This window comes from Manis javanica, chromosome 10, assembly GCF_040802235.1.
Source record: "Manis javanica isolate MJ-LG chromosome 10, MJ_LKY, whole genome shotgun sequence".
Lineage (NCBI taxonomy): Eukaryota > Metazoa > Chordata > Mammalia > Pholidota > Manidae > Manis > Manis javanica.
The window spans coordinates 86,430,005-86,453,491 of record NC_133165.1 but is presented as its reverse complement, the minus strand read 5'-3'; the positions used below and the strand labels follow the sequence as shown (position 1 = coordinate 86,453,491).

The window sequence follows — 23,487 nt, the reverse complement described above, 5'->3', positions numbered from 1 at the left end:
CTCTTTCTCTAAACCAGAGTCTGGGGACTGGGATTGGGATAAGGATAGAGCGGGGTGTGGAGGCTCACGGGGGGTGCTAGTTTGGGCCTGGTATGATAGAAGTCATATTATATATCCTGAGGCAGTATGGAATAATGGCAAGAACCCATGTTTTGAAGTCACACTTATCTAGTCTGAATCCCATGTGCTAGTGAGGGATGTTGGGCCCATCATCTATAGAACCGCCAGCTGGGTCATCTATAGAGCCATGACAGAGGTGGCCATGCACATACCCCCATCCCCATCTTTATACCCGCAGGAACGAGTCATCACCAAACAGTACTTAAGCCTAAGAACCCTGCCCATACTCTCCTTACTTTCTACATTGTCCTGACCCACCCACGTTACCTCAGGCAGAAGATGCAGAAAATAAGGAGGTGGGGCAGTTGTGGCCTTAGGTTCTTAAACCTGAGCATTCTGGGCAGCTGACTCACCTGGGTTAATTCCCATTCTTCATCCTTGGGGACTCGGCTATTTTTGCCAATGAAGTGACAGCCCCTGAGGCCTAGAGCGCCAGCACTAACATGTAGACACAGCTGCTTTGCGATGTTGTGGCGAAGGTCCTTCTGGGTTGTATACTCAAAATACTAGAAGTCAAAATAAGAGGACGGCCTGAGGGACAAACGGAGAGTTTACTTACCACCTTCCAAGGCCAGCTGCCCCCAGAGGCCTACCACAGATGGCCTCCTGGGGAGGAAAGTGAGCGGGTGCCAAGACTTTAGTAATTCACATGCCGCTGTCAGGATTTTACCAGATCTTGGTTAAACTGGAATAATAGTCAATCAATATTTTTAAGTTAATTAAAAATTAACTTAGCCTCATTTTAAGCATTATCTGTGAAATTGTATGTATGATATGCTAGTTCTTTTTTTAAAAATAATAAATGTTCACCAGTGTACCACTTAAAATCATCATGCAGTCCAGTGGCATAGGAAGCTGCTTTAGAACAACTGTCTATTTGCATGTGTTGGCAGCCTGTTCAGAGTCTCGTATCACTCTTCTCCTTGCTTCAGCTCTGTTTCAAGTGCCTCCTATTGATCAAATGCTGGGTATTCAGGGTAGATTGAGGGGCTGGGGCTGGGAAGGATACTAGTTATTCCTCAGAGAAGAGCTGGGGCTTTGTGGGGCATGGAGTAAATGCCCAGGATGCCAGGTACCCTGTGAGATGTCAGTAGGTGGTTGTTTTGTGGTCATGATGGGTGGTAAGATCAGAGTGGTGGCCTTGGCAGGGGAGGCACTGAAGACAAAGTTGAGTGTGGGTGCGGGGCAGTGCTCAAACGTTTTCTGGTCACCCTAGAATGTCACTCAGCAGCTGGCATCCTCTAGCAAGCCTCATCTGATTGACCATCCTCGCCTCCCCTCCATCTCTAGCACCAGCACCAATGCCCAGTGCTCTCTGTATGCCCCGAATTCATACTTCAGACCTGGTCTGTCCGTGTCATGCATTCCCCCTCAGACTCGGAGCTTTCTGAGGGCAGGGATGGTATCTCCTCTGCTCCCTGGATCTCCCCCAGCCTGATCCTCAGGAACTATTTTGAATGGAGAGAGGGGGCTTGGGAGGAGAGGAAATGCGCCAGAGAAAGGCTTTTGTCAGGCCTGCCCTGGTATAGTTGGTTGTGTACCTGGTTACCCCCAAGGCCGTGACAGGCATACATGATGAGGGGCTTTCCTCCATGGTTGTTCTCACCCACATCCAGACATTGATTGATGCCGAGGTTCCTCATCTGCAGAGAAGGGATACAGAAGAGCAATTTTGGTTGGTCGGTGGGGAGCCACCTAGAATAAATCTGCATGGCTGGATTTCTCACCTCTGCTCAGTAAGTCAGCTGCCTAGAGTTAATAACCAAGTGAGGGGTGGAGCCCCGAGGCTGGGCAAGGGCAGGATGGGCAACCTCCCCAGCTGCCAGGTCCCTGGGAGAAACTGTCAGCACAAGGGAATTTCCTTATGAACAGTGGTTCTCAAAGTGTGATCCCTAGACCACCAGCACCACCTGAGGACCATCAGAAACGTGAATTTCCAGGCCTCATCCCAGTCCTGCTGTTTCGGCAGTCTGTGTTTTAACGCATGTTCCTGGTGATTCTGATGCAGGTAAATGTTTGAGAACCACTGCTAATGGGCCGTTCCCCTTTTTAAGATTTTCAGCCATCTTGAGAGGCCCTAAAGTGGCGTCTCTGTCCTCCTTCTGGTTAAAGGAGTGTGGAAAGTAAACATCAATTCTTGTTTGTCCTCCACAGTAAGTTTGTCTTACTGTGGGTAAGTGGTCCTGAACTTCTGGGGGTTTCTGTGGTGACGGGTAGGCAGGCTGGTTCTTAAGACTCACAGCTCCGTAGAAGGTGGGCTTCAGGTCAGGAACAAACATCTCTGGGTAGATGTTACTCAGGAACCAGGAGAAGTTGTGACAGTGTAGTTGTTCCCTCAGCTGCAGTCGCTCCGAAATGTCACCAAAGGATTTCTGCCAAACAAGCCAGCCCCGTGAGGGTCAGTCCCACCAGAAGGAACCTTTCTTGTCTGGGTTGAAGTAGCCCAGAGTTTCTGGAGTCACTTTCTCCCAGAATGGTGTCAAGTTCATTCCTGCTCAGGAACTGCTGGGGCTGCCAGCTCAGCTCCACATCTCCTCCCCAGCGCATGCCCTGGCTTTGGGACTCAACCCGTAGCCCCCTTCCTGCCTCAACTCCTGTGACTTCCCAGTTGGTTTGCTTCTAGTCCCCAGTGCTGAGCCTCAGAGTGAAGCTGTTTGCCCCAGAAGAGACTCTTCCTCCAAATCTCTTCTGTCTCCCCTCCTGAAAGATGCCGGGCCTCTCCAGGCAGGGGCAACAAAGGCTCCTCTCGGCATCCGCTAGCCTCCCAGGGCTCTAGCTTACAGGGCCTGAGGGCTAAAGGGAGGTGCCCAACAGCAGAGGTGGGTGGGCCTCTACCCTTCAGCTCTAGACTGTCATCTGGAATTCTGCACTGCTCTTCATCCAAACACCTGAGCGCCATTTCCTCTTACCTCTTGGGCCATCTTTGCTGCCTGTATATTTCTCCGGTAGAAAATCTCCTTGTAGTTATCCATCCAGACCTCAGCCAGGCGCACCTGGTTGCGAGCAATGACACTGATGCCTTTGGGGAAGGTGTGGGGGCTCTTGGTACGGAACACATGGCCTACCACAGAGCAGGGAATGATCTCCAGCTGGCCCCCACACTGCCACACCTGTAAGAGTAACAGGATGGGACCTTTAGGGGGGTGGGTGGGGCAATCTCTCCCCAAGCAGCTGTTCTGTTCCCAGGTCCAAGAAGTGAGGAAACACTGCTCCCTCTCTTAGAGAGGAGGACACTGCCCAGGCTTCTTCCTAGGCCATGACCACACTGTCCCTGACTCTCTTGTGTTGGTTCACTATGATTTAAATAAATGGACATTTTCAGGGTCTTGAGGGTTACTTTATAGAAAAGACAGCCGGCTAACTTTGTGTCCATGTATCTACCCTGAGCTCTAGTCACTTGCCTTTTTGACCTGGAAATGTGATTTTATCGGCTCACCTAGGTGTACTGGAAACTTGAGCTCCCTCAAATCAAGATAGGCTTGTGACCCAATCACAGCATCAGGGCATTAATTACAGCAAGGCTAGTCAATGGCCAAGTGGCTGGTGGTAGTCACCAGGATCATTAGCACACTAGCTTCCTAAGAGAGAGATTGAACAGAGGTAAGAGTTCGTGGAGGAGCCTTGAATCATAACTCTGCGAGTTACAACGACTGAGCTGGTGACCTATCTCTCTGCCAATAGGCTGGCTTAGGACTTCCCTCCCACCTGTGTCTTTTCCGGTTTTAAGTTGGGAGGTATGTTGATATTCATTTTAGTATAGCAGCAACAGAGACATAATCACAGTCATAGTAACGGCAGGTATCAATGATATGTCTTTATGTGCCAGGCACTGAGAGAGGCATCTTCCTAAATGAGCTCATCTACTTGCTAATTACCTCTCCCCTGGCATGGGGATTTGTGTAGGTTTCCTGGAGAGGCAATCCTTTCTTCCTAACCTAATCCTGATTTTTCCCTCTTCTTGGAATCCCTCTATGATCTGGGGTCAACCAGCATTTTGGCCACCATCTTCCCCTACATTTAAGAAGAGCTTGCTGAGCCACCTGGGCATGTATCCTCTGACGGGCATGTATCCTCTGACCTGGGAAGGGTCTGATTTTTCCAGAAAAAAGACAGCGACTGCTTACTGACCTGTTCCACCTTCACCCTAATGCTTCTCCCATAGACATCATGAAAGATGTTATCAGTCCCCAGATGTCCAGTTTCTATTATCACCATTTCCCCCTTCCCTCTGAGGAGTTTGGCCCAGTAATTTGTTTCAAGTTATCCAATCTGACTCCCAAAGCCGCACAGCCATGGACAGGTTGGGGAGCAGAGGAAAGGTGGAGCCATGACAGGAAAGAGCCTCCCTTTAGTTCAGTTCCAGAAGCAACAGCCCCGCGGCGTCTATGGCCTGCCCACATCTCAGGCTGTCCCCTCAGATGTGTTTCCCCCGAGAAGCCCTCTTCACTCTCACCCTGAAGGACATTTCCACGTTCTCCCCTCCCCAGATCTCCATCTGGTTATCATAGGTACCGATGTGCTCAAAGTAGGACCTGGATATGGAGAAGAGGCCGCCAGCAAACGTCGGGGACCTGGAGAGACAGAGGGAGAAGCATGTGCACCTTCTGTGGGGAAGAGGGGCAGGAGACAGGCATGGAAAGCTGTGGACTCAACCCTAATACCTGCTCACCTACCTCCCACCTCCTCTCTTTCCTGGGATGCACAGCTCCGCTTCCACTAACACTCATTTAGAAAATGTTGACTGAGCTTTTATAATGCTCTCTTCACCTTCAAGGACCAGGTCAAGGAGAGAGGTGATTATTACTCTCTTCTAAAAGGCTCTAATTCATCCATTCAATGAAGGATATATTAAACACAGGCCACAGGATGTGTTAAACACACCACTGCTGGCCTGCACCACACGTTAGTCATACAGAGCTAAGAAAGACAAATTTCAGTCTCTGAAAGCTCAGTCTACTAGCAGAGAAAGCTACCTTCATTTGCTTTTTGGCAGCAAAGTTCCTAGAGTATAGTAGATACTCAATTATCAGAAGCTGTCTGAAATTGAATAGGATTCAAACCATGAATGAGTGACTATTATGAGCTAGATGGACCCCATTCTATTTCAGGGTCCCTGGCCCTTCAGGGTCTACAAAGCCATAGTGATAGAAGGAACCTAAGCCTACTACACGAGAAACTTAGCTTTGGGGGAAAGCTGCCAGCTGCTTTGAACAGAAGAAAGTGTTAGGAGGTGCTCCTGGAAACAGATTAGGAAGTAAGGGTGAAATTAAGCTCAACTTGACTAAAGGGAGCATGTGAGGTTACAAAAGGATTCTGGCTTTCACGCAAAGGTAGGGAGGCACAGATCCATGTTAAAAGAAATTGACAAAAACATCTCATTCCTAGAATTTAGGTACCACACATTGGTCATAGGACAGGCAATATTAAGGGCTGAAGTCAGGGGCGGGGCCCTGGGGCAGGGGGTGAGGGGGCAGGAGTACACACATAACCAGCAGCTGTGGGTCTGCGCCCTGGCCAGGCTGGCTTGGATGGGGCTCTGCTGCCCTCAATGGGTGGCTCCACGTGGTACAATCAAGCAGAAAGATAATGAAACATTCTTTGTAAGCCCAGCACAGATCAAGGTGCTTTTACATACAGCAGGGACTCAGTGTTCATTGGATTTGTCCGTCAAGGGGCCTACACGGGCCTGACCCTGGGGTCACCTGGTGGTTGCTCTTGTCACCCTGAAGTTGGCTCCTGCAGTCACTTTCTGGAAGGAGTATCTGTTAGCATACATTTATGCTCAGGCTTTCTGTCAAGTCATTTTGGCCTCTCCCAGGAGTTCTAAGCCAGCCCAAGAAAAGCCCAAAAAGGTTCAGAGAGTTCTGGGACTCTAGAAGTACTTTGGAGCCAACCTACTTCTTCTTGAGGGTCTCCCAGACCTGGGCTTGTCCCTTGGCTTTGAGAGGTCTCTCTGACCAAGGAGCCACTGAAAAATGACCTCTGAGGATAAACCCTACCTGGAACTTCACTGTGGACTCACAACCAACATGCAACCTCTGGGAACACCTTTATTTACAGGCCCCCTTACCAGGGTCCCCTGGACCCTTTACCTCTCCACTCAGCCTCCTGTTAGCTCTGAGAATGGAGGGTGGGAGGGGACTGCCTGCAGGCCTCCTGGAGGGGTACTAGGCACAGGGCATCAGGCAAACCATGCATGCCACCAGGGCATTTGGACCAGGGAGCAGATTGATTCCTCACACGCCAGAGCTTTGTCTTCCTCGTATGGTCCTTGGACAGCAGCGATGGGTGGGGGTCAGGGGCCCTGCCCCTGACTGTGCCACTGTGTGCCTGGCCCCCATGCACCAAATCAGACATCTATCTATGAAACAAACAGATGGTCAATAGGGAGAAATTTATTTTCTCTCCTGCCTTCTCCTTTCCCCTCTCCTCCTTCTGTTGCTTCTTCTCCTTCAAATGGAGACAAAGCAGCTGGCTGTTAGGACCAATGGGATTCCTTCCTGTGGCACCCACTGAGCCCTCTCTACTGAGGTTCTGGGCAGCATTTCTTAGGATTTGGGCATGTGGAGGGGGAGGAACTCCAACCCTCTCCTCCTTTCAAGCCTTGCTGCTTATCTGTGCTCACTGTACCCCAACCTCTGCTTCCCTCCATCCCTGATAAATGTTCACATGACCCTTAAGTTTCCTGGCCAGTATAGGAAAACAATGGCACAGATAACCCAAAACCATAGCCTATTCTAAAATGTACTCCCCAACTCAGTTTGGCTGAGTTGTCTGTTGAAGTAAACTTGAGGTCTCTATAACAATGCCAACAGGCAATCTGGGAGCATGTGCTTTCCCCTCTCATTACAACAGCTATTCAGCAATGGCCTCTACCCACCATCTCTCAGTGCTTCTGCAAGAGCATGTCTTTCTACATGTCAGGAGCAATATATTAGATGAAGTATGTAAGGCCCTTAGTCCAGTGCCTGGCACACAGTAGGCGGTGGAGAAGAGCAACCTGTTATGGCACGAGGTACTATAGAGCACAGTTAGGAGAATGTGCTTTGGGTCAGACCAGCTGGGACAGGTGTCCTTGGTCTACCATTTGCTAGCCACATAATCTGGGGCCAACTGTTCATCACTAGGACCCTCAGTATTCTTACCTGTAAAAGAGGCTAATCACAGTACCTACTTTGGAGGAGGTGAGGATTAAACCAAATGTGTCAAGTGCTTCATGGAGCACCTAATAAATGTTGACCTGAGATGGCCCAGGTACCTGGAACTGGGTGGGCCTGAGGCCACGCTGGGGGCTCACCAAGCTTCAATCCTTACTTGATGGGGTAGGTCTCATCCTTGCGCCTCTGCTTCTCATGTGTGGGTAGAGTCTCCCAGCCGAAAGTCAGGCTCCAGTCAAAGTTGCCACGACTATGGACTCTGCCCCGCTGGACGGGCTTGGAGAACTCAAAAGTGTTAAGGTCGATGGTGACGATGTCTGGGCTCACCACCACTGTCTCATCCTGGGCGATGCGAGCCAGGAGGGGCTCCAGCCAGCCGTGGAAGCACTCACCTGAGGTCCGGGCCAAGAAATGGCAGTCAGAACCCTGTGCACAGCTGGACCCGCGCCAGCACCGGCGCCGGGGTTGGGGGCAGCCAAGAGGACAGGAGGAAGCCTCCAGCCACTGCTAGTTACAGCAGAGAGACAGGCATGTGCCACAGCTTCAGGGAGCATACAGCGATCTCTTGAGACCCTGCTTCCTGCCCCCAGTCCCCACCACCAAAGGTGGAGGCAGCTTTGGAGGGGAGAATGGAGGCCTCCAGGGAGTAACATGATCAAATCAAGTGATCCCAAAGCACAGGGAGGTCCTGGAGGGGTGTCCTCAGGGTTTTCAGCCTGGCTACTGCATCAGCTTCACCCCCACCAAGTATGGATTTTAGAAAAGGGTATCCCCTGTCCCAGGGCATCTGTGTCTCCAGCTTCAGTTCTAGCTGTGGGCTAATCTCTTTCATTTGTCTAGCCCTTTGAGATTCTCAATGAGCTGCAAATATTGCTTTATTTGGCCCTCAGCATAACACTTCCGTTGTAAGGTTGGCATCCTTATTCACACTTTGCAAATGAGGAAACTGAGGCTCAGTTAGTGGCAGAGCCAGAACGCAAACCCAACTCTTGTGACTCGGAGTCTACAGCTTATCTCAATATATATTACTGCTTTGAGGGAACAATTTTTCTCCTGATAACAGTGAGGTGTTTTCATTTGGGCCAAGAGGGAGGCTCTCCTGGCTCCAAGTGGCCCTACAGGAAAGCTCCATACAAGCCGGTTCCCAGTGGTACAGGAGGCCTCCCTGAGGGGTGGAATTCAGAGTGAGGTCCATATCTGGGAGCAGCAGAGAGAGGAATGTCTGGGGCTCCAAAGCACACCCCCAGCAAGTATGGGGTCACCAGCTTTTTTAGGGCTGTGTGTGTCTCCTCACAAAACACCCTTGGGATTGGGGGGACAAAGGGGCAGAAGCAGGTGCGAGTCCCAAGCCACCTTCATTACTGAACCACGAGCAGGAGGGGATCTTGGTGTGCTGCGGTTCCTGCTCTTCATTCTGCCAGGGAGGTGGGACAAGACTGCCCAGGCCTCTTACTCACAGTGGGCATCCAGGAAGGTGAGCACCTCTGCCTGGGCGACGCTGGCTCCCAGCAGCCGGGCGGTGATCAGCCCCTTCCGTTTCTCCTGCCGCACCACCCTCACGACCTGTAGCTGCTTCACGTACTGCTCCAGTGGCTCCTTTAAGTACTCTGGAAGGGACAATGTCATTGTTGCAAACCTGACCTCTGTGGGCACCAAGCCCAGATGTCTGAACTTTATACCGCCCACTCCTACTCAATCAAGCAATTCCACAGATGTCAAAGGTAGCACAGGGCGGAAAGGAGGAAGTCCTGTGTGCAGCCGAGCCCACCCTGCCAGGACACTGGCTCTGTGGTGCCAGTCCTGGGCCTGTTCACCTGCACACCTTCTCTGGTGTCTAAGGCAGGACCTCAGAGCTGCGTTTCTTTGGTCTCAAATCAAGTGTACACTTCTGACAAAGGCTCTCAGATGCCTCTATTGGCCTCTGCCCCTGCTCAGCCACCATCTTTCAGAGCTGTGATTCCAGCCTCTCCTTTCCACACCTGGTGGCTCTGGCAGTCATTTCTTGGTATCTATGAGTCCGAGTCTCCCAGGCTCTTCAGAATAAGTTTGACAGGTAGAGCAAACAAATGATTTCTTGCTGGTTGGATCAGCAGCAAGTTTTACTCTAATCCTCTTTATTACCTCCTCTGCATGTGGAACTTTTTAAGAAGAGAAGATGCTGAACAGCTTTTTAATTAAATTAAAAAACACATATCAAGTGCTAGCCACGGTCCAGGCATGGTGGGGAGCCCAATGCCCAGGGAACAGGCGATTGCAGAGCAGGTGAATGGTAACCTGCCAGTGGTAGTTGGGGGGCAACCACCCTAAATTTGAAGGGAGTGGGGAAACCCTTTGAAGGGAGCAATATCTCTCCTGAGATCTCCAGCTCCTTTTGAATAGGAACTTACTCATGATTCTGTTATTCAGTCTGAAATCCTTAGAGCAATAAAAATAGCTTTACTCTGAAGCAATTCATTGAAACATATTCCAAATCTTACATGTGTTTTGTTAACTGCTATGCTGGTTTGTTTGTACCCATGTTCTGCTCTTGACTGCAGAGTGGCGTAGCCTATAGTTTAGGGAGTGGAGACGGAGGGCAGGCATGGTAGATGAGCGTGTCCTTTCTCTTTCAGGCTGTGGGATAAGCCCAGTGCTTAGGCCTTGTTCTGAATAGCATTATACAAACTGTGGGGCCAGAAATCAATTTTGTGCATATGCAATTGGTCTTTCCCTCTCTTTCTTTTACACAAATACACATTATGTCCAAATACTTGAGCCCGTATTATGTGCCAGTCATTGAACTAGGTGCTATCACGTTGACTTTATTTCATCTCCTCTGTGAAATAGGGAGTATTGGTTCCAATGTTTGAGTCAAAGTTAGCCTCACTCGGCAGCTTCCACTTGATAAACACCTGCTAATGCACTGCCCAGGTGTCAGACACTGTCCTGGGCATGGAGGGCCCTGGTCCTGGTCCTGCCCTCAAGGAGCTTCTGGATGCATAATCCAGCTACAGCCCCAAGGATTGGCTTTAACAGGAAAGAAGGGAGGAACCCTGACCAGGAGCCTCACCTTCTCAGTGTAGCTGATGTTCCCCTGAGAACTCACTTAACTGTGCTCACAGGAAGTTCATGGTGGTGGTGATAACCCAGGGACAAAATCACAGGAAGTGGGTTTTGTGGTAAGGAGCACTGAGCTGTGAACCCCAAGGGGGACTGAGTGCTACAAAGCCCTTCTCCCACACCTTCCTGCCAGTCTCAGGTGGCTAGGCTTGACCTGTGGCTTCTGAGCATGTGCCTCAGGCCCTCCAAGGGGAGCAAGCCAATTCCCCTAAGTAATGCCCCTCCTGGCAGTCTCCCTGTCACTCCTCTGGAGTCAATGGACATATGCTCCAGAGGTGAGTCTATCAGGCTGAGCATGGAGACACAGACGAGCCTATCCACACTCTCTTAGGTCCCCCAGATGACAGCCTCCTAATTAAGGTTCAGCACCCTCTCACCCCAACCCAGCTTCATTCTTCATGACTGGAGTCTATTTGACTCCTGTGATCTCCAACATACACGCCTTACTCAGTCCCATGATCTGAAATACCATCTGTATGAAGATGGCTCCTGGGATGTTTTTCTTGGCCTTGCCATCTTCACCAGGATGTCTAACAGAACTATAAACCTACCCAAAAGGGAACTCCAGACTTCCTCCCAACCTGCCTCCCCTCCCCCCACCCCGCACCACCTCCCCAGTCTCCTCCGTGTCAGAACACAGTATCAGCATCCCTCCAGCTGCTCCTCCCTTCTTTTCACCCTCCACAATTGGTCCATCAGCACATACAACGTTCTTTCTCTCCATCCCTGCTGTCCCGTAGCAACCATGTCTTCACTGATCTTACACCATTCCTCCCAATTTATTCATGCACAGCAGCCACAGTGAGCAGCAGGGTTGGCTCTTAAAGCTATAAAGCACTACAGTGGTTTAAAAGTGCACTTAAAAAACAAATCCAAACAGTACGGTAGTTCCTCAAAAATTAAACAGAACTGCCACGTGATCCAGCAATCCCACTTGTGGCGAGTTACCCATTGTAAGAATCGAAAGCAGGAGCTCAAAAAGGTATTTGTGTACTGTTGATAGCAGCATTATACACAATAGCCAAACTGTGGAAATAATCCAAAAGTCCACAGGTAGATGAATGGATAAACAAATGTGGTATATATAAGCAATGGAACATTCAGCCTTACAAAGGAAGGGCATTCTGATGCATACTACAACGGTGGATGAATCTGGAAGACTTTACGCTAAGTGAAATAAATGAGACACACGAGGACAAATGCTATAGGATGTCACTCATATGAGGCACCTAGAGTAGTCAACCCATAGAGACAGAAAGTAAGACAGTGGTTGCCAGGGGCTGGGGGAAGGGGAATGAGGAGTTATTTAATGGACACAGAGTTTCAGTGTTGCAAGGTGAAAAAGATCTGGGGAGATGGATGGTGGTGATCTTTGCACAATAATGTAGATGTATTTAGTGCCACCGAGTGGCACACAGCAGTCTTGTGATACAGTTTTGCTTACCTTTCTAAACTCACTTTGTACCAGTGTGCTTTCTGCCTCCTTGCTGACTCTTTTTCAGCCATACTGGCCTTATTTCTACCCCATTAACAGGCCAAGTCCCAGGGCCTTTGCACTGGGTACTCCTTTTGCAGGGGAACAGTGAGGGTACCCTTTCTTGGCGACCCTGACTAAAAGAGCTGCCTACTTAGTCACTAGTCTATCACCTTGGGTTCTTTTCTCTTTCCTCCTCTAATTTAATTTCTTCACAGCACTTACTATTATCTAAAATTATTTATTTTCTCTTTCCCATTAAAAGACTAGCTTCAAGAAGATACAGACTTAGCCTAACCTGTTTTCTGCTGTACCCCCAGGGCATAGAATAGGGTTTGGTGCCTGGTAGAAACTAAAAAATAATTATTAAGCAAATCAGTGAACTCCTGCCTTTATCTACTCTTCTCTTCTGGACTGTCCCCATCTTCCTTGGCTTCTGAAAAATCTAGGAAAGGAAAACAGAGATTTTCTTATAGAGAGGATTTCCTGTATAATTTTTCCTGTTTGGTTTTTATTCCACTGTCATGGCCACCTATATTCTATCCAGCTTCAAATCTAACTGCAACTGTTTTTTTTTAAATTAATTTCTTTTAGAAGGATAAAAAGAAATAAACAAGTATAACACCCTTTAGGAGTATTCTACAATCTACCTGTCCTGACAGAACATTTCAACACTGGGCCATATTTTCAAACCCAAGTAAAGACTCATTGTTGGCCATTTTCCATTTCTGGGTGTAAGAAGAGACTGACAGATGAAATACACATGTGGAAATAGGAGAATTTCTTTATGGGAAGAAACAGAAGAAAATATGGAAATGAAAACTTTCCCAGAAAATTCAGGATGTAAGAGTTACTATAGAGACATCTCTCTCTATTATAAAACAAGTACAGAGGTAGTAGATAGAGGTGATAAAGCAACTTTACCTGTTGGAATAGACACTGGAAGTTGTACTTCAATTAAAATCAGCCCTTGAACAATTCCTGACTTGCATTACTAGCACCTCTCAGGAGTTTAGGAGGCCACGCACTTCAAATCAGAGCAGCAAGGGGAGGTGGAAGCAGGAGAAATCTTGGACTAATCCAAGGTGTTCCCCAAATGTCTCCTTTTTGGGGATTCACACAGTGTTTCCTGACTTCAGGGCTTTGTCTTCTCCTTTTCTTCACCTGCCAACCCCCTCCCTTCCCTTCCCAGAGCACCCCTCCCTGGCCAACCCCACCTCCTCACTCCTCCTCTTTCCAGAAGAAACATGCTCACTAAGGGTCCATTCACCTCTCAGTTTTCTGGGTCTCCTGGTTATGTGTCTGATTTCCTCCCATACATCTAACAAAATCCACTAGATTCTCTCCTTCTCAGCCTCCTGCAGGGGCCAGGCAGGGCTTTCGACATGGGGATGCTCTGTTTGGGGCACGGTAGATGGATGGGCCTGCAGGGCCAATCTGCAGAAGCTTGTGGAGTGTGCAGACTGGAGTGAACCTGGCTGCTGTTCTGGCCACACAGGAATGAAATCTGTGCCTGGAGAATTAAAGATGGCGATGTGAGAGGTGAGAAAGAGACCTCCTCCTAAAATCACATACAATATGAAAATACAATTAATACAACTAATCCTGAAAGAGCAATAGGAAAGAAGGCTGTGTCGGACTGCAAACACCTGGAGAAAAGAACAGACCTCATGGAACAGGGTAACTACCAAAGCTGTGACCCGGCAGGACCCAAGCCCTTACCCCACCCCAGCTCACCGGCAGAAGGAAGAGAAATGGGGTGGGGAGGGAGTGGAGGGCTGGGACTGCTGAACACCTAGCCCTGGAGATCTGCTCTGGGAACATGAACTTACACTGCATGGTGCTCTGGTGATTAGTGGGGTTGGAAAGCTAAGACAGCTGGAATACCTGGAGAGACTGAGATTCCAGCTGCTTGTGGAAAATGGATCCATATCCGGCTGGTCTGGGCAGGCAGTTTTCAGAGACTTCCTAACAGTGAGAAGGCTGCTAAAGGGGCAAGAATTGCACAGAGCTTATTGCTCAGGAGAAAGGACAGGTAGACAAAATTGTCTGGGTGCATTCTGCTCAGTAGGTTAGAAACTTTCAGGATCTTCAGGTGCTCCATCTCCATGGCTGGCTATGTACCTCCAAGGCCCCCCACCGTGACACACAGCCTGCTGCACTTTGCTCCTGGCCAGCCTGCACCTGGCTCGCAAACCAGCAAACCATGCCCTGGGGTCAGGCCAGCCAGAAAGAAGCCCAACCTACAGCAGCTACAAATGCAAAGCTTTGAGGCTTACACCTGTGTGTTCGGCCCACTGTTTCTGGCAGTGGAGACAAGCTAGCAGCCAGGAAATAGGAAACAGCTCTTTCCTCCCCACAGGCACCAGCACCGCTCCCCTGTGACCCCCGACATCATTCCAGAGGTTGAGCAGCTCGAGAGAGTCGAGCTTCTGGGTGCTAGAGGGAGCCACACAAAAATATGAAACATTAAAGGAACCTGGTTCAAAGCAAAATCTCACAAACACCAGAAGAAGGGTCAAGTGAGACTGAACTAATTAATCTTCCTGAAAGATTTCAAAATAAAAATCATAAACATCCTCCTGGAGGTATAGAAAAATATTCAAGAACTCAGGAATGAATTTAGGATGGAGATCCAATCATTGAAGAACACAATGGAGGGTTTTAAAAGCAGATTAGATATGGTGGAGGAGATGATAAATGAAACAGAAATTAGAGAAGAGGAATACAAAGAAGCTGAGGCACAGAGAGAAAAAAGGATCTCTAGGAATGAATGAATACTGAGAGAAATGTGTGACCAATTCAAATGGAACAATATTCATATTATCAGGGTACCAGAAAGAAGAGAGCGAAAAAGGGATAGAAAGTGTATTTGAGGAGTTAATTGCTAAAAACTTCCCCAATCTTGGAAAGGAGATATTCTCTCAGGCCATGGAGGTGCACAGATCTCCCAACACAAGGGACCAAAGGAGGACAAAACCAAGATGTATAATAATTAAAATGGCAAAGAAAAAAGATAAGGACAGACTATTAAAAGCAGCAGAGAGAGGAAAGAGATCACATACAAAGGAAAAACCATCAGGCTACCATCAGACTTCTCTGCAGAAACCCTACAGGCCAGAAGGGAGTGGCATGATGTATTTAATGCAATGAAGCTGAAGGGCCTGGAACCAAGAATACTCTACCTGGAAGATTATCATTTAACTTTGAAGGAGGGATTAAACAATTACCAGATAAGGAAAAGCTCCGAGAATTTACCTTCCCAAACCAACTCTACAGTGTATGTTGGAGGGACTGCTCTAGATGGAAGTGTTCCTAAGGTTAAATAGCTGCCACCAGAGGTAATAAAACCACAGTAAAGAAAGTAAAACAGTTAATTACTAAGCAAATGCAAAATTATATCAACTATCCCCAAAGTCAGTCAAGGGACAGATAAGAGTACAGAATATGATAAATAATATATATAAAGAATGGAGGAGGAAGAAAAAGGAGAGGAGAAGAAAAAAAAACCTTTAGATTGTGTTTGTAATACCATACTAAGTGAGTTAAGTTAGACTCTTGGATAGTAAGGAAGTTACCCTTGAACCTTTAGTAACCAGGAATCTAAAGCCTGCAATGGGAATAAGTACATACCTACTGATAATCACCCTAAATGTAAATGGTCTGAATGCACCAATCAAATGACATAGAGTCACTGAATAGATAAAAAACAAGACCCATCTATATGCTGCCTACAAGAGATTCACTTCAAACCCAAAGACATACACAGGCTAAAAGTCAAGGGATGGAAAAAGATATTTCATGCAACTAATAGGGAGAAAAAAGCAGGAGTTGTAGTACTAGTATCAGACAAAATAGACTTCAAAACAAAGAAAGTCACGAGACAAAGAAGGACATTACATAATGATAAAGGGGTCAATCCAACAAGAGGATATAACCATTATAAATATTTATGCACCCAACACAGGAGCACCTACATATGTGAAATAAATACTAACTGAATTTAAAAGGGAAAATAGAATGCAATGCATTCATTCTAGGAGACTTCAACACTCCATTCACTCCAAAGGACAGATCAACCAGACAGAAAATAAGTAAGGAGACAGAGGCACTGAGTAACACATTAGAACAGATGGACCTAACAGACGTCTACAGAACTCTCCACCCAAAAGCACCAGGATACACATTCATCTCAAGTGCCCATGGAACATTTTCAAGAATACATCATATACTCAGCCACAAAAAGAGCCTCAGTAAATTCAAAAAGATTGAAATTGTGCCAACCAGCTTCTCAAACCACAAAGATATGAAACTAGAAATAAAATATACAAAGAAAATGAAAAATCCCACAAACACATGGAGGCTTCACAACATGCTCCTAAATAACCAATGGATCAATGACCAAATAAAAACAGAGATCAAGCAATATATGGAGACAAATGACAACAGTAACTCAACACCACAAAATCTGTGGGATGCAGCGAAGGCTGTGCTAAGAGGGAAGTATATTGCTATACAGGCCTACCTCAGGAAAAAAGAACAATCTCATAAGAACAGTCTAAACTCACAATTAATGAAAGTAGAAAAAGAAGAACAAATGAGGCCCAAGTCAGTAGAAGGAGGGACATAATAAAGATTGGAGCAGAAATAAATAAAATCGAGAAGAATAAAACAATAGAAAGAACTAATGAAAGCAGGAGCTGGTTCTTTGAGAAAATAAACAAAATAGATAAACCCCTAGCCAGACTTATCAAGAAAAAAAGAGAGTCTATACACATAAACAGAATAAAAAATGAGGAAGGAAAAATCACTACAGACACCACAGAAACACAAATAATTATTAGAGAATACTATGAAAAATTATATGCTAACAAACTGGATAACCTAGAAGATATAGACAACTTTCTAGAAAAATACAACCTTCCAAAGCTGACCCAGAAAGAAACAGAAAATATGAACAGACCAATTACTAGGAATGAAATTGAATTGGTAATCAAAAAACTACCTAAGAACAAAACACCTGGACTAGATGACTTCACCACTGAATTTTATCAAACATTTAGTGAAGACCTAATACCATTCTCCTTAAATTTTTCCAAAAAGTAGAAGACGAGGGAATACTTCCAAACTCATTCTATGAGGCCAGGATCACCCTAATACCAAAACCAGGCAAAGACACCACCAAAAAAGAAAATTACAGACCAATATCCCTGATGAACATAGATGCAAAAATACTCAACAAAATATTAGCAAACCAAATTAAAAAATACACCAAAAACATTATCCATCATGATAAGTAGGATTTATTCCAGGGATGCATGGATGGTATAATATTTGAAAATCCATCAACATCATCCACAACATCAACGGAAAGAACAAAAACCACATGATCATCTCCATAAATGCTGAAAAAGCATTCAACAAAATTCAACATCAATTCATGATAAAAACTCTCAACAAAATGGGTATAGAGGGCAAGTACCTCAACATATTAAAGGCCATATATGACAAACCCACAGCCAACATCATATTTAACAGCGAGAAGCTGAAAGCCTTTCCTTTAAGATCAGGAATAAGACAAGGATGCCTACTCTCTACACTTTTATTCAACATAGTTTAGGAGGTCCTCGCCTCAACAATCAGACACAAAGAAATAAAAGGCATACAGATTGGTAAAGAAGAAGTTAAACTGTCCCTGTTTGCAGATGACATGATATTGTATATAAAAATCCCTAAAGAGTCTACTCCAAAACTACCAGATCTAGTATCTGAATTCAGCAAAGTTGCAGGATACAAAATTAATACACAGAAATCTGTTGCATTTCTGTACACTAATGATGAACTAGCAGAAAGAGAAATCAGGAAAACAATTCCATTCACAACTGCAGCAAGAAGAATAAAATACCTGGGAATAAACCTAACCAAGGAAGTGAAAGACCTATACTCTGATAACTATGAGACACTCATGAGAGAACTTAAAGAAGATACCAATAAAAGGAAACACATCCCGTGCTGATGGATAGGAAGAATTAATATTGTCAAAATGGCCATCCTGACTAAACAATCTACAGATTCAATGCAATCCCTATCAAAATACCAACAGCATTCTTCAATGAAGTAGAGCAAATAGTTCTAAAATTCATGTGGAACCACAAAAGACCCTGAATAGCCAAAGTAATCCTGAGAAGGAAGAATAAAGCTGGGGGATTATGCTCCCCAACTTCAAGCTCTACTACAAAGCCACAGTAATCAAGACAATTTGGTACTGGCACAAGAACAGACCCACAGAACAATGGAACAGACTAAAAAGCCCAGATATAAACCCAAGCATATATGGTCAATTAATATATGATAAAGGAGCCATGGGCATACAATGGGGAAATGACAGCCTCTTCAACAACTGGTGTTGGCAAAACTGGACAGCTACATGCAACAGAATGAAACTGTATTATTGTCTAATTCCATACACAAAAGTAAACTCAAAATGGATCAAAGACCTGAATGTAAGTCATGAAACCATAAAACTCTTAGAAGACAACATAGGCAAAAATATCTCTTGAATGTAAACATGAGCAACTTTCTCCTGAATGCATCTCCTTGGGCAAGGGAAACAAAAGCAAAAATGAACATATGGGACTATATCAAACTAAAAAGCTTCTGTACAGCAAAGGACAACATCAACAGAACAAAAAGGCATCCTACAGTATGGAGAATATATTTGTAAATGACATATTGGCAAGGGGTTAACATCAAAAATATATAAAGAACTCACATGCCTCAACAACCAAAAAGCAAATAACCCAATTAAAAAATGGGTGGAGAATATGAACACACACTTCTCCAAAGAAGAAATTCAGATAGCCAACAGGCACATGAATAGATGCTCCACATCACTAATTATCAGGGAAATGCAAATAAAAACCACAATGAGGCATCACCTCACACCAGTTAGGATGGCCAGTATCGAAAAGACCAAGAAAAACAAATGCTGGCAAGGATGCAGAGAAAGGGGAACCCTCCTGCACTGCTGGTAGGAATGTATGCTAGTTCAACCATTGTGGAAAGCAATATGGAGATTCCTCAAAAAACTAAAACTAGAAATACGATTTGACCCAGAAATTCCACTCCTAGTAATTTACCCAAAGAATATAATTTCTCAGATTCAAAAAGACATATGCACCCCTATGTTTATTGCAGCACTATTTACAATAGCCAAGATATGGAAGCAACCTAAGTGTCCATCAGTAGATGAATGGATCAAGAAGATGTGGTACATATACACAATGGAATATTATTCAGCCATAAGAAGAAAACAAATCCTACCATTTGCAACAACATGGATGGAGCTGGAGGATATTATTCTCAGTGAAATAAGCCAGGCAGAGAAAGACAAGTACCAAATGATTTCCCTCATTTGTGGAGTATAACAATGAAGCAAAACTGAAGGAACAAAACAGCAACAGACTCACAGACTCCAAGAAGGGACTAGTAGTTGCCAAAGGGGAGGAGTGAGGGAGGGTGGTTGGGGAGGGAGGGAGAAGGGGATTCAGGGGTATTATGATTGATGCACATGGGGTAGGGGGAATCAGGGGGAAGATAGTGTAGCTTAGAGAAGGCAAATAGTGACTCTGTGGCATCTTACCACACTGATGGGAGTGACTGCAATGGGGTATGGGGGGGACATGATAACAGGGATGAATGTAGTGACCACATTGTTTTTTCATGTGAAACCTTCATAAGAGTGTATATCAATAATACCTTAATAAAAAAAAAAGAAAAGAAAAGAAATCTGTGCCTGGTGTTCAGACTCTGAGGTGGGAAAGAAAAAGTTCCCCAGCCTGGTACTGGGTCCCTTCCCCCAGCAAGACCAGTATCACATGCCTAGACTCATTGTCATAGAAGTGCTGCCAGGCACCTGGGTAGGAGGGTAGAGGGCATGGACATTGTTTTAGCCGAGACACAGCCCTTATTTGTATGTGCGTAATGAGAGCCAGTTAATCTGATCAAACAGTCAAATGTGTGGGAAATTTTATCCCACTGTGGACTGCAGGGATTTCTGATCATGGATTTATTTTTTCCTGTTCCCCACTGAACTGAGCATTGCTGAAAGTATCTCTAGAGTTTGAAAGCCCTCAAACTAGGGTTGTTTATCCTAGGATCCACAAAATCCCTGGAATTACATGCAAAATTGTGGGTGTGTGCCCAGAGGTGGGGCAATCATGCACTATTCTAGGGAGAGGGGCATAGCTTTGAATAGATTCTCAAAGGAGGCCAGAAGCCAGAAGAACAAGGAGGGTTGACTGGTGTAGGTGCGTCAGGCAGGTGAGCCCAGGTGCTGGAACTGGCCCTGAGAGTGACTCCTGGGCAACAAGGGAGAGCCACCCAGAGAACAGGGAACATGTGTGGTGGCCTGCTTGTGGCTAGCCCCTCGGAGGGGCTGTGAGGTCACTGCAGAGCCCATCCTACTGGGCACAGGCCGCGGGGCCCTTTAGATGCTGCTGTGCAAGTCTGGCATCATGTCACTTGTCTAGCATGGTCAGGGGACTTGTACCTTATAGACTCACAAAATTCTGGGTGACAAGCTGAAACAGTTTAGAACTTCTACCACAGTGATTTGAGAGAAGCCTTTGAGGAATGGGTGATATAGGGCTGGGGGTAGAAGGGTTACTGGAGAACCCAGTTTAAGAGAAAAGGCAGCTGATAACATTCTGTCCACCATTCAATCGCTACTAAGATTCCCCCGAGGCCATGCCCATATCATGCGTAGCTCTGCCAAACTCTTTGTCCTTCTCTTTCCAGAAGCCTACCTCTACCCTCCCTGTCCACCAGACCCTCTCACTGTGCTCCTAATACTTGTTTACTTTTGCTTTTTAAGTGCCACTAAGGTGTCTGCCCTCCCTGAGGAACTGCGAGCTCCCCAAAGTGCTGGACAGCACAGTGCTCACACTCAGCCCTCCTCCACCGCCTTCCCCAGCCCTGCTCCAGTTGTCAGCATCACAGGGCAGGAGGCAGGCTGGAGGACGGTCAGGTCAGCAGGCAGCAGTTGTACTGGAGTGGCCCCAGGGAATACACTGGTAAGTGTGGGGTCAGTGCCTGCCCTCCCTATGGGACCATGGGCACAGCAGGCCATCCTGGGAGAGCCCCAGATGCCATGCGCCACTAGGAAGCAGGGCTCAGCTCCTGGACACTCCCAGTCTAACAGTGATGCATGGGTCCCACAGCCCCTCTCCTAGTTCCGCCCCCTCATCTCACTCTCAGGTGATTCGAAGAACTTCCTGTACAGACTGGAGGTCCTGCCTCTCTTCCTGAAAAGCACCTTCCCCCAGAGCTGCGTCCTTCTGAGACGAGATCACTATCCAGGTTAAACACCTTCAATGACTCCTCATTTTTTCTAAGTAAATACTTTTAGTAAGTCATGAATTTCAATTTGACATCTTTGTAGTGTCATTTCCTACAATAAACCTAAGCTTCAGCACACCAAACCCCTCAATTTTGCACAAATGCACCTCTGTTTCTAGGACTCTGCTTATGCCTTTCTCTCTTCTAGGAAAGCCCTTCAACGTGTCTTCTCTCCCTAGACATTCATGCTCAGAGGCCCAGCCCCAGCCTGGCCTCCACCGTGGACTGTTCCAGCTGTGCCACACAGAAGCAACGCTGCCTGGCTGCACAGTTCCGTAACTCACTGTTCCCATACAAAGACCAAACTGAAACCAGGGATGATGGGACTCTCACTCAATGCTAAGTACTCCACAGGCACATGAATTATTTCACTTATCACCTGTCTCTGATCCCTTGCCATGTGAATTGTCTTCATTTTTTGAAGAGGAAACTGAGGTTTAGAGGGGCTAAGTATCCTTCCCAAGGTGACAGAGCTAGGAAGTCAGGGCTGGGCTTTGAATTCTGGGGTGACTCTCAAGTTCATGCCCTTTCGGATCCATCAGGGGAGGGTTCCAGGCCACACTGGTGTTGTAAGCGGCCATCTGACCTGCAAGGGTTGTTACCTTTTCAGTGCAAGATCTGTTTCACTTGTCATTTGTTATGATTCCCCCCGTACCTAGGTCAGTACCAGGCAGAGTACTCAGTATGTCTGTGGCATTGCTTTAAACGGTGGAAGTTTGGTGAGAAGTTCATTTGCCTATTGCCAACATAGAGGAAAGGGCTTCTGAGGTGGAATCTCCAAGAGCAGAAGGGTGGCCAGCAGGTAGGAAACCGAGGGGAAGGCCTGTCCCCACCCTCTGCCCTGACTTCTCCCAGCATTTCTGCCTTGGAGCTGGGCTTGGCAGCTCTAAGGGAGTCTTAGAAGTCAGGAGTGCAAAGCTTTTGGAGCTCTCTGGGTGACATGGGGAGGAAGTCCAGGCTCTAGGAATGTAGTCTACCTGCCCCCATTCCCCACCTTCCTGTCCCTCACCCGCCTTCCACCTGCTCCTGGTCTTTAGTAATGCCAGGCAACAGGCGGTGAGGGTGCCTGCTCCCTCGAGAAGCTGCCCCTCCTGCCCGGAGTACCAAGAGAGGTGCCAGCCCCTCCTCAGGGGCCCTCTATCCTCACCCTCAGTGCTGGCATCGTCCACCAGGATGATCTCCTTAAGCAGGATGGCGGGGCTGGTGTGCAGGACACTGTACACCGTTCGCAGCAGCGTGGACCAGGCTTCATTGTGGAACACGATGACGACGCTGGTGGTGGGTAGTGGGGGGCAGCGCCGGAACTTCTGGTCAACACATCTGGGAGGAAGAAAGTGTAGATACAGCTTTCCAGGCCCCTGGGAGTTCAGGAGGTGGGGAGAGCCCTGTCCACACATTTCCACAGCCATCCCCTGCTCCTCAGAAGCACCAGCCCACATTCTCTGGTGTGGTTGAGAAGAGTCGCCCCTTGTTGCTGCGTTATGCAGTATTTGCCACCTCCTGGGGCCTCGCACAGGTCCCAGCCAGCCCACACCCAAACCCCTCTCCCTCAGAGCTGGCTTGGTGCCCTGGCTGTGATGCTGACACTCCCCCTGCCCTTGGGCTTCTCTCAGCTGCTCTCGAAGTTCCCAGCGCCGACTCTCTCTTCCTCAGTTATATGTGTCCTGCAAAAAGTGCAATCCAATCCCGAGGTCCCAGAGTGGAAGTCAGAAAGGGCAAATGGGACCTCTGGGAAAAGTGACTACAGTTTCCATCCTCAACGAGAGAAAAAGGCTCTTCTCTTTACAATTTAAAGTTCTTCTCAGATCCTATTCCTCATGAGTCCCCTGTAATCTGACACTCCTATCACATACAATTTCCCGGGGCCTTTCTCTACCCCCACTCACCTCAACCACTCTGCACTTGGGCACACCGCTACCCCCTTGGCACTCCATCTCAGGTGGTGCTGGGAATGTGGGAATCTGGATCTCAAGGAACTGTGTGGCCTAACTCCCTTTCTTACCCCCTCCTGGCTAGAGAGAGCTCCAGAGGACCCTCCAGAGGAGACGCCCAAACCTCCTCCACTGGCTCCCCTCAGGCCCAGGGCCCTCCCTGCTGAAGAGCTCCTGACAACTCCAGGTGGTTCTGTCTTCTGGGACCCTATCATGTGGTTCCTATTGAGGAACCCCAGGTTCACAGCCCTAGAGATGAATTTGAGGTTGGGGGCTGCCATGCAAGAAAGGCCTAAAAGGGTGTAAC

The 23,487-nt window shown here is 47.1% G+C and overlaps 1 protein-coding gene across 5 annotated transcripts in view; it reads right to left on the bottom strand.

Moving 5' to 3' along the window:
* The window catches only part of GALNT6 (polypeptide N-acetylgalactosaminyltransferase 6), a 37,049-nt gene that overhangs the window by 2,072 nt on the left and 11,490 nt on the right, over positions 1-23,487 (bottom strand). For all 5 annotated transcript variants that reach the window (XM_036992050.2, XM_036992049.2, XM_036992048.2 and 2 more), the window contains 8 exons: positions 22,397-22,569; positions 8,735-8,884; positions 7,435-7,669; positions 4,574-4,691; positions 3,030-3,230; positions 2,361-2,492; positions 1,662-1,763; positions 474-626 (listed from right to left, as the gene is read on the bottom strand). In XM_036992050.2, the coding sequence (XP_036847945.2) occupies positions 474-626; positions 1,662-1,763; positions 2,361-2,492; positions 3,030-3,230; positions 4,574-4,691; positions 7,435-7,669; positions 8,735-8,884; positions 22,397-22,569 (1,264 nt within the window). The remainder of the gene's footprint in view (positions 1-473; positions 627-1,661; positions 1,764-2,360; positions 2,493-3,029; positions 3,231-4,573; positions 4,692-7,434; positions 7,670-8,734; positions 8,885-22,396; positions 22,570-23,487) is intronic.